Source organism: Choristoneura fumiferana, chromosome 6, assembly GCF_025370935.1.
Source record: "Choristoneura fumiferana chromosome 6, NRCan_CFum_1, whole genome shotgun sequence".
In the NCBI taxonomy this organism is placed as follows: domain Eukaryota; kingdom Metazoa; phylum Arthropoda; class Insecta; order Lepidoptera; family Tortricidae; genus Choristoneura; species Choristoneura fumiferana.
The window spans coordinates 18,099,504-18,111,182 of NC_133477.1; the positions used below are offsets into that span (position 1 = coordinate 18,099,504).

General features: G+C 41.8%; 1 protein-coding gene across 2 annotated transcripts; it reads right to left on the reverse strand.

Moving 5' to 3' along the window:
- Positions 1-265: 265 nt before the first annotated feature.
- cry (circadian regulator cryptochrome) lies at positions 266-9,219 on the reverse strand. Of its 2 annotated transcripts, none has more exons than XM_074089526.1 (12): positions 9,069-9,219; positions 8,220-8,366; positions 7,518-7,705; positions 6,489-6,605; positions 5,900-6,036; positions 5,409-5,504; positions 4,255-4,328; positions 3,941-4,067; positions 2,883-3,065; positions 2,207-2,374; positions 912-1,035; positions 266-547 (listed from the first exon to the last, which is right to left on the reverse strand). In XM_074089526.1, the coding sequence occupies exons 1-12, from the start codon at positions 9,196-9,198 to the stop codon at positions 431-433; spliced, it is 1,608 nt and encodes a 535-aa protein (XP_073945627.1). In that variant the 5' UTR covers positions 9,199-9,219; the 3' UTR covers positions 266-430. The 2 variants fall into 2 exon arrangements, with proteins under 2 accessions (XP_073945627.1, XP_073945628.1); XM_074089527.1 differs by lacking the exon at positions 9,069-9,219 and adding an exon at positions 8,543-8,557.
- Between the last annotated feature and the right edge of the window lie 2,460 nt (positions 9,220-11,679).

The following is an 11,679-nucleotide window of genomic DNA, read 5'->3' on the forward strand; positions in this document are numbered from 1 at the left end:
AATGACACTAGTCAATTTTCCCGCCAAAACTTTTTTTTATTGTGTTTGCTGTTCGGCTTTTAGGACCATTATACACGAACTGCAGCCCATTTAATCAGCAACATAAATACTTTATTATGTAAATTAAATTGTAATTTGACGGTAATATTTATATATTTGCATATAGAATATTCATAGTCCTGTGAATTTATTCAGTAACTAATAAATGAGCCATAGAAATTCAGATTATTAATTTCAAGTCGTGTATTGGCCTTTATCGTGGATATTTGACGTTTTGCATTGAAACAAAAGCAAAATTGGAACTTCGTATCTTGCCGTCCAGCTGACGCTTATATTATTTAATACGAGTGTGAGAGGACAGTACGATACGAACTTCTATTTTCGAATACGTAGTAGCCCCTCTGGGCTTTTGTGTCGTGTCCTTTGGTCGTTAAGCCGTGTTAGCTTGTATCGCAGTATCGTCGTGGAGCCACATGAACTGACGGATTTCGTCCTCGGAAGAGGGGCAGCAGTGAGGTGGCGCCTTTTCAAGCATCTGGCGAAGCTCCTGTGGATTAAATTAGGTTTATTTATTTCCATGGTGTGATTATAGGCAGTTACTTTTAAAGGCCTACGCTAGTTGACATGGTTTGCACGGAGCGGGTGGACGGTTATGAAAAATAGTATGAACAGCGCTTTCTGCACGCGTCGCGTGCGACGAATCGTAACTGCACCCGAGCCAGATAACACAGGCCCTAAGCATCCGGAGAGTGGCTTTCATAACGATAGAGTGGACAAACGCCGATGTGTTTTTAGTACTTATGCTCCCTAAAGAGTATGCGTAAAGCATTTTCACTTCGCAAAAAGAGGACCTAAAGCGTGTTGTTAGTTATCAAAACTGTATCTATTTTGTGGACTGTCTCGGAGACTACCTGCATAGCGTCGCGGTTGCGCCTCGCGGCCGCTAGGTGGTCGACGATGGGCGCGGGGTAGTGCGTCCCGATCACGCACTGGGCGCGCTCCTGCACGTCGATTGGTGCCTTCCACGGCTCGTAGCTGCAACATAAGCCATAACTCACGTCACACATTAAAGAGGGAGGGGGCGATTTGTTACGCACGAACAAGATAATTTTGATGGAAAAAAACAAGGAGGAGATCTACTCGTAAAATTATCATAATTATCGTTTTATGTCTCACTAGATGGCGCACTGTTGCGTGAGGTTTTTAAGTATGGCTTTCAAAGTCTGTTATTACGGGCGTCAAAACAAAGTTTAGATTAAAATCATATTTAATACACCTTAAAACCGTGCCATAAAAATATCGAGCATGCCACAGTGTTGCATAGTCCCCGTTTTGTTCGGAAAAAAGGGAGGACAAAAGTTTCCGAAAGACAAAACTGTCTCCAAAAACAGACATTCATTGCCCCGTAACGCATAATTGCCATAATTAATTTCAGGTAATGCAAAATATTCACAAAATTATTCTAATTCTAAATAAACCCGTGTAGCTCACCCAGAAACTATTAGATTTGACATTTCGGAGACCTCACGCTACACTAGCGCCTCTAGCGGTGAATTCATACGCGATAACCCTCATTGGGTAGATTCTTGGGTAAAAAAAATAATAATTATCAGTTGCATTATTAGAAAATATTAGACGAGTATATTTTCTTTTGTCACTCCAACAAAGAATGACAAAGAGAGAACTTGTCTCTTATTCTGAAAGGTGTCCGGCGATGGTATGTATGTACAGTCGAGCTCATAAACATGTGAGGAAGAATATGATCAAAAATATCTGAACACGCTTCTAAGCCGGCGCCGTTAACAATAGAGTCGTGTTCAGATATTTTTGATGAAATTTTTGCTCACAAGGTTATGAACTCGACTGTACACAGGGCGGAGATGGAGATACTGTAATCCGTGCTAAAGCTATAATATTAATAAGGATGCTAATGTGAGAGAATCTGGGAAAAGCTAGCGGAAAAACGCACTGATTAGCGCAAACGTGTATTGCAAAGTCGCAAGTATTGCGATGAAGCCTGGTTCGAGACACTTGCTGACAAGAGACAGAAACGACACCAAGGCGGTTCTGGACCAACCTCCGCATACTTCTCTTGTCAGGCCTGTGGACGAACATGTCGCTCGCATCGTCTAGTCAGCCGTACAGACGTTGTGCACAAACGCCCAATTCGTCTGTGCAGACACATGGCCTAAATAATGTGACTTACATGTAACGTTCCGGCATGTTGGTCAGTTCGGGCACGTAGCGTCGCACATACTCGCCGCTCGGGTCGAGCCTCTGTCCCAGCCGCACGGGGCAGGCACACTCGCTGGAGTCTAGCAGAGCCTCGAACGCGCTCGACGATACCCACATCCAGTTGCCCGCGCATACTGACCTGTAAAACCCGTCATCAATGGTTCAGTTTTCAAGGTTGGTTACAATTTGGTGCAGTGACCAGGATATTATTGTCTTTACATAGTTTATGACAATTGCAATGAAAGCTTTCATAGAGTGATGTCAAATTGTTGACGATTCTTTAAGCGATCTCAGTTCTGGAAGGAAATTTATTTATTTAAGTACAAACAAAACTTCCATTCCTCTTATTCTTTAATGCATTGTTTAACAGTTGGTGCCGTGACCAGGATACTATTGTGTATGGAATAGTTAGTAGAGATCACCGCCGGCTCTAGCCTGTGATCAAGGCAGAGCGAGATTGTCTACGCCGCTTCCGAGCCTCTCAAAAAGCGCCATCATAATTTTATTTTGCACTGGAATCTGGAAAATGCCTCCCCTTGTCACCTGGTGCGGTGCCTAACATGCCCGCTTCTCTTGCTGTACCCTAGGGCCGGCGCTGGTGCAGATCTAGTAATAAGTTATAGCTGTGGTTTTTAAGTGTTACTGACCAATCAGCATCGAGCAGGTACTTGAGGAAGTGCTGGAGCCCGTGCTCCCAGGATAGCCAGAGCGTGCCCCGCGTGAGGAAGGACGCCACGGTGTTCCGCACCGAGTGGTGCACCCAGCCCTCTATGCGGAGCTGTCGCATGGCTGCGTCGATGAACGGGAAACCGGTGCGGCCTTCGATCCAACTATAGGTATGGTAGAAAATAGTTTCATGGTTTTTTGTAGTTGGTTAAAAAAACTCGTTTCTTAGTGTAGCTATTCATGATTGAAACCTAGTATCTATTTAGACAAACAAACAGTTCAGATGCTAAACGAAGACTGACTTTATTGAGACATAAGAATGCTGTCTACAAGTAGTTCATTCGGTCTTCCATTCACCATAGCTGATATCTACTTATTTTGACATCATAAACAACAATTTAGTCTACGTTATAATAACTTAATAACAACTGCTCGTTACCATTTACAGCATATCGCTTATCCGATGCCGAGACGTTAATTGTTAAGGAGTTCTCCTGGTGCTTTACCATCCGTTCCACATCACCATATAATTTGTGACGAGCCTTGCGTAGAAAGCAGTTAAGCTAATCTGATATCAACCCGTGAAATACTTGCTGAATAGTTCAGGTGGCCATTTTTATTCTTCCTCATCAGTTCTACTTCACCAAATAGTGATTTTCAAGAGCTACTTAATGCACGACTTACTACTAAATTTACCCAAAATCATCATATGCGTCCCTAAAATGTTTAACCTTCTAACGCAGGGTACAAAATTTTGCAAATAATGTACAATCAAATATCAACTTTTCTTGAATGTCATTAAGTTTAAAATTCTTGCATTGAATATTTGATGCAGGTTCTCAGGAAGCAAATAGATCCCTCGATTTACCTAGCACCCACACATCAGATCCCAACTGGGTAACAATAAGTCCCATTGTTACCAAGTTAGGATCTGATGAGTGCATTGGAAGTATTATCATACGAACAAAAAAAAAATCGGACATAGAATAAAAACAAACCGAATTGGCAACCTTTTTTTATGTCGGATAAGAATGATTACCTGTTCAACTCGTCTCCCTCGGGTTCCTTCCATGGTATGTCGAGACAGATAGGGTTGCCACTCATCTGCCCGTATTCAGGGTTGTTGACGCTCATCGTGTAGAAATATTCGCGCCAAATCAGCTGCCCTGCACGCAAATAATACAGTGTAAAAAAATCCTCTACTATAAATTAACCCACACACTCGGATTTACTACAAATTTGGGATAAAAAAAACTTGTAAGTACGATAATGCAAATACAAACAAGAAAAGGCAAAGTCAGCAAAAAAGCTTGTATTACAAAATGATTTTTTCAATAGCTATTTCTTTTTTACCTGTAATAAATGGAGAGGGAGGTAGACGTCCCTGATGCACGTCGCGGAAAAGGTCTTGGATGGACCAGTAGAAGCTGCAGAGAAAGTCAGGTATCAAGAAAAGTGTCGATCAAAGTTTGCCAGTTTTAGCTGCAATGTACAGGCAAGGAAACTGAATCACATACTAGGGTGGAGACTTTTTATAATCAATGAACTAAAAACAATTACTTCGCTCACCCGAGACCTTATGATAGCTACGTCTATGAAACAAAATGTGTGTTCGTGCAGTTCCTCCACATCCACACTGTAACACGCACACAAATCCAACTATCACCACCACCACACTACACTGACACGTTTCAAACTCAACCAAAGTTCATCCTCAGAGCAACACAATCTTAAAACGATGTAAACAAGCGGTGCTTGCTTTTAATTAGTTGTTTAAACTAGTGAAAACTACTGAAAATCTTTTAATTGGAATAAGTTACCATTGGTTCACACCTACCGATTGGGTTTGCAAAGAGACCACATGAGACATTAAATATATTATTATGTTTGTACCTCGGGGTTCCAATTGACTATACTTATGTAAAGTTGTTCAGCCCGCGCGAGGCTTGTATTAAATGCCCTTAAAGTATTCAAACAAATACATAAAACAATAGCCATAAAACCTAAATTTGCTAAAAGTGGTTCCAAAGCGGTAACGTTTCGTATGCTCTGCCTACCCCATTTGGATATACAGGAGTGAGGTTTGTGTTAAACTAGTGAAGTTCATTGAAATGGTGTTATGAGTAGGTACGTCACTATAAACAACACATCACTAGCCAAGATGGCGTCATGCTTACGTTGAACTGTAATTAATTGTAATACTTTTAATAAAAACCAGTTGTGAAGTTTCGCATATCATTTATTACGACACATTGGTGATTTTGGCTCGAAATAAATGCCTCACATAATTAATGGATGTCCCCTGATTGGTTAACTAACTAAATGAGCCAATCACAAGCAAGACTGTAACGTCAAACGGGCCTTTCGATACTAACGCCATCTAGCGATATTTCGCCTGTCAATAAACCCTCACTGTGTCATTGTTAACCTGTGCTGTGTATATGTTATTGCCGTTATAAATAAATGATTTTCTTTCTTCTCTTTCTTTCAATGTGTGCTGTACGTACCCTCTGACAGAGAGGCAGCCAAACCGTAGCGCCGGGCTCAGAGAGATGGGCGGGCCGAGCAGGTCAGGACTCCCGTGCGAGGGCAGGAACGAACCCCTGTGACCAACATACAAATAAAAAATATATCATGGGACAAGACACTAATTGACCTAGTCCCAAACTAAGCAACGCTATGGGTACTATAAATTTATTTTCTTATTTATGCTAAACATGCTAATTTAGTCCAATCACTGATTTGTGACATTTTGTTACTTTATTTTAAACTTCTATTTAGAAATTCACTGCAACAATAAGATAAGCGTCCAAGTGCTCGACACGCTAACGCTGCCCAATAGACTGCACCCTGCTGTCATCTCTATTGCTAATGACATAAGATTAAATATGCCATCTATTGGGACAGTGACGAGCACTCACACGTTTACCTTACCTAGTGGAAAAGTTTAGTAGTTGACAAGTCCGACTCGCGCTCGTCCATTTGGAGTCACTGTCACCTGCAGAAAGTTTCCCGCTCGACGCTGAGTCTTTGCTTCATGTGCTCCAGCGCGCTGGTCTCGCCCCCCACCCACCGGATCATCCGGATGTCTTCCTCGTTGTCGCGGAAAACGCCAAAATCCTCCGGCTTGGGCGTCTGCGGGTGCCAAACAGAATGCCATAGAGCGGAATGTCGTGTGTTTTTTTATAAATAATATTTGTATTGTATTGTCCCACGGTGTATCTATCTATGATGTCACTGTCAGTGTCATTGTCGCAGTGTCACTATCGCAGTGTTACTATCGCAGTATCACTGTCGCAGTGTCACTACCACGGTGTAACTGTCGCAGTGTCACTATCACGGTTTCTCTATCGCAGTGTCACGTCACTATCACGGTGTCATTGGCGCAGTGCCACTAGCATGGTGTCACAGTCAGTGTCACTATCACAGTGACACTATCGCAGTGCCACTATTACCGTGTCACTATCGCGCTGCACCATCATGGTGTCTCTGGCGCAGTGTCACTAGCATGGTGCCACTGTCAGAGTGTCACTATCACGGTGTCACTGTCGCGGAGTCACTGCGGCAGTGTCACTTGCGCGGTTTACCTTATCAAAAATGGTGAACTCCTTGTGGAAGCAGTCTGGCAACCTCCCGAACTCCACTCCGGTCAAGTCCACGTTCGGCACCGGACGCGGCGGGTCGCCAATCGTTGCGACCGTGTGCTAGAACAAGACAATGTTAAGAAACCTTCACGGACAGACGACCAGACAGAATAAGAAGTTCTTTTATTATCAATGGATTTATATCCGATATATATCCACACAAAAATGGTTTAAAAATTTGATATTATTAAGTATTTTTGGCTAGTTTTTGGCCTTTGTTACTGTATTTCTACTTCCCAAATGTGGATGGCGTTGGAGTAGTTAAAAGATACGCCTTAATAGTAAGTTCTAATCCATTAATGGCAACACTTCTGCCGGCTTAATGGCGTCAGTCTTGTCAGAAAAATTTCGTTACGAAAGAGTAAATTTTTGTTGTATTTATTCTATATTTTTTTACAAAGAAAGTAATTGAAAAAGTGCAGAAACGATTTTACTTAATTTATGTATGTATGTATGTAAACTCTTTATTGTACAAAAGAAAAGAAACAAAACACAATTGACAAACTTTGACATACTTGTACAAAGGCGGACTTATTTATTTATTTATTTTGATATTTATAATAAATATCGGATATTTTCGAACCCTGTTTATTATAACACCACCGCAGTAATAAAAGGACCTCATCATCGTCATATTAGCCGTAGGACATCCACTGTTGGATATAGGCCTCCCTCATAGACCTCCAGTGACTTTGGTTGGAAGCGGCCTGCACCCACTGTGAATCCGCGGCTTTAACCAGCTCACCCGTCCATCTCGTTGGTAGACGTCTTAAGCTGTGCTAGCCGATACGCGGTCTCCATGCGAGGACTCTTCGGCCCAACGGCCATCTGTTACTCCGTGCTATATGGCCCGCTCACTGCCACTTCAACGAGCTAATTCGCTTGGCTATGCCGGTGACCCTCGTTCTTCTACGTATCTTCCCATTTGTGATTAGATCCCGAAAAGAACCTAACTTCAATTCTAGCTCTTACCAAGAACATCTGATAGGTGAGCGGCGGGATGCCCCCGTTGGCTTTTATGACCGTGTCGGGCTCCCACAGCGTGTGCGACACGTGCTCGTGGCACGTCACGCCTATCTCACGGCACGCCGTCTTCACGCTCTCGTCACGCGCACGCCACACCGGCTCGCAGTCTTGCTCGAAGCAGAGCCGGTTGATTCCTATCGAGGTAATAGGAATAATGATATCTTTTAGTACCTGTAGACAACAGACGATAGAGAAAAAATATCAAGACGCACGTTACGGCAGCCTGTTAGGTCAACGTCAAAAAAACGAACACACGAACGAACGACATTAACGGCACCCAGCCTGTATAAGGGTCCAAGTGTACATACCAACAGGGGTATACTGCTGGTGTAAGTATTTACATGAACCCTTTCAGGTACTATTTCACACCCCTGTAACCTCTTTCTAGTACAGCTAAGCTTTTTTTTTTCAGAGTTATCAGATCTGTAACCTCACCTCACAGCCCAGTACGAAAATCATGGTTCTACTTAAGGTCTACTATTACTATAATCTACGGAGATTATTTATTAGTAGTTTCTCACTTACTGATTAAAACCTGATGCTATTCTCGATACTGCCAACCCTGCTGCTGGTGGTCGCGGGTACGTGTGGGTTTAGCTCCTAGCGCTGCCTACCCTATCTGCACGCCAATGCCAGCAAAGAACTCACCGAACTCCTCCCAGAGGCGGCGAAAGAAAGCAGTGGGTTGAGCCTTCACCATGATAAGCCGGCCGCCGTACTTCCGGAACTGGTTGTCCAGATCATCCAACGCCTCCAGCAGGTAGCGCATCCGGTTGTAGCCGACCAGCTTCGTACCTGGAGCCAGAGTTCAATTTAAAGGAAACTTGACTTTTTGTCGTTCGTCTCGTATCAAAATTTCACTGCATGCTTGTATGGTCATAAATTACACTGTTAGGGGCTGAAAGGGACACGAGCTGTTCTCAAGCTTGCAGCTTTACCCCTAAGCTGCATAGCCTAATACCGTATCTCACCAGCAGTCTCTCCATCGAAGATAAAGTTGTAGAAGATAGAAGCCGCGACTAGCCCTCGAAATGGGAGCGCGTTGCCTTGTCAACCTTATAGTCGAAAACCGTGGCTCACCAGCAGTATCTCCATCAAAGATGAAGATTTAGAAAACAGGCTGAAAGCTCTGCTCGAGCTCAGGGCACAGTGCCTGGTCATCTCTACCCAAAATCAGTATATCTCGTTCGTCGGCCCTCGCGTACTTTATAAAGGACCAATTAACACTAAAAATAACGGTCGAATGAACTTTGTTCAGTGAATAAAAGAATCTTAGGAATTTTGAAATAATATCCAAATAACAAAGCTGTTGTGAACCACGTCTAGGTCGTAAGTAAAAAAGTCTGTTGAAAAGGAGATAGTCTAAAACCGTGGCTCACCAGCAGTATCTCCAAGAAGACGTAGAAGACGGGCCGCAAGTTATCTTCGAGCCCTGAACTCAGTGCCTGAGCTTCGTAGCTCTATCCAAAAGCTGCATTGTATAAAACCGAGGCTCACCAGCAGTCTCTCCATCGAAGATGAAGACAGGAAAGAATGGGCGCGTGCGGTCATTCACTGCGGAGTGAAGCGCCGGGTTATCGTGCAAACGCAGTCCGTGGCGGAACCAGAGCACACTTCCGCCTAGCATGGCTTACTGATGCTGCAAGGAAAAAGCAATAGTTAGATTGAACAACAAGAGCATAAAACAAGCTATTTTACCCGAGGCGTTCATATAGCCACCTGAGGCGGTACGAGATATACACATCGAGGGGAAAATGGGTTTAATGCTCGAGTTTTACACTCTGATTTTCACTTCGATTGAGAGGAAATTAAATAGCAACAGTGGAAACAATTGTTCATTTACTAGGTAGTACCTTAATTTTTATACATTGATATATGGGTAATTATACATTTTTAGTTTTATTGATTTATTTTGATTGATTTTATTGATTTGTAGCTTTACGTAAAAATTATTAAAAATATATATAGAAACTTTTTTGTTTGTGGCTGTTGACACCTATGATTACACTTTGTCTTAGACAAAGATTTTACTTTATGCACTAGAGCATAAAAAGTCATTTTATGTCGCCTAGATCCAGCATAAACACGAACTTTACGAGCATGAGAAATGAAAAATAATTTAGTTTTAGCCGTGATGGCCTGGTGTTCTTTTAACCTATCACCTTTCAAGCAGAGAATCACAAGTTTAGTTTTTAACACGGACTCGCATTTCTGTTACGTAATGGAAAACAGGGTGTGGAAGCTTGAGGAAAAATTCTACGGTGTAAAATTCGCAATCCGCACTGAGTCCACGTGGGAACTGTACAGTCAAAGCGCTCTCATTATGAGGGGAGGCCTTAGCTTAGAGGCGTACAAAGGGAGATGAGCGTTTTCAGAAAAAGTTATTGAAACGACTTTTTTTTAGATTTGGATGAAATTTCGTTTTCCTACTAAGAATCAAGAGCACTTTCGATTGTAATAGGCGAAAAATAGTTTCCCAGGTTTTTCATATAATTTTGTGTTATCCATTACACTACCGCCACAGAAACGTGTATGAAAACGGTAACGTAATGGAATACAAAATCTTGGGACACTTTTTTTCTCCTATTACAATCGAAAGTGCTCCTAATTCTTAGTAGGAAAACGAAATTTCATCCAAATCGAAAAAAAAAATCCTTTCAATAACTTTTTCTGAAAACGCCCATCTCCGTACGCCTCTAAGCTAAGGCCTCCCCTCGTAATGAGAGCGCTTTGACTGTACAGTTTCCACGTGGACTCAGTGCGGATTGCGAATTTTACAACGTAGAATTTTTCCCCAAGCTTCCTCGCCGTGTTTTCCATTACGTATTAGCAGAGATGCGAGTCCGTGTTAAAAACTAAACTTGCTTTTGATTCTCAGTAGGAAAACGAAATTTCATCCAAATCGAAAAAAAAATCCTTTCAATAACTTTTTCTCGAAACGCCCAGATGATGATTTTAAGCAACACGGGATTGGATGTAATTCGGTTCTGGTCACTTTTGGAGAAGGAATAACTCTTACCTACTCAGAGATTATTTTGAAATTCGCGTACGTTATGTTTTCAACCACTAAGGAAAGGAGCCATGAGTAAAAGACTCGTAAGGTCTATACAACTACAAGAGCCACTAGTTTACGAGATTTATAACGTTAGTCCCAAAGCAAAACGAGTTCGTAACGTTTTGATGCGACAAAATTTAAATTGGAATACGCAGAGTTACGGTTTCTTGTAAACAAAGTTAATGATATTCGGACACAGTTGTATGTGTTATGCATTTAAGCACTCGGGTTTCTGTTGACGACATGTTTGTTTGTGGACACAAGACACTGCAAACATAAATTACTAACTAATGTAATAATCTTGACCTTCATAAATCTATCGATTGCGCATTACAATGTGTATATTACAACAAAAGCGTCGAGTTGACAAAGGATGTCCTATTTCGCACTAATATTATAAATACGAAAAGTTGTGAAGTTTGTTTGTTACCTCTTCACGTTTAAACTGCTGAAAAAATTTAGATAAAATTTCGGTATGCAGCCGGATTCAAACTATGAGTCCCGGCGAATGATATAGTCCCGGAAAATCGCATAGTTCCCGCAGGACAGCGATAAACGCATTCTAGCGGACAGAGTCGAGGGCAATAGCTAGTAAAACTCATAAGAATACGGTATTTCATCATTTCTAGGGTTCCGTTCCGTACCTTAGCAAACAAAAGTATGTCAAATCTTTTTTCGAAGGAACGCATGGAGGTACCAAACTGAAACTAATAGCAAATATCTCTCTACTTCTCTATTGCTACCTCTTAGAGCAGTGAAAAAAATTAAACTTCTAAGTCAACGCAAGCAAAAGTTATAATTATAGTCACTGAAAAAGGTGTATCCATAGAAATCGATGCGGAATCGAAACCTTTTATAGGGAACTTCCGGTTGTCCTCGAAACTTGTAATTTGGTATGAATGAAGATAGCTCTTATTTATAGCACTTTTTTGCGAACTACTTGATTTCTAATTCTATGCTATTTATCAAAGCACGTTGCATTTGTAAACTTTTGGAGTGGACGCAATAAAAGAGAGATAAAAAAATAACGCAACTTGGTTTAAAGTACAGTCC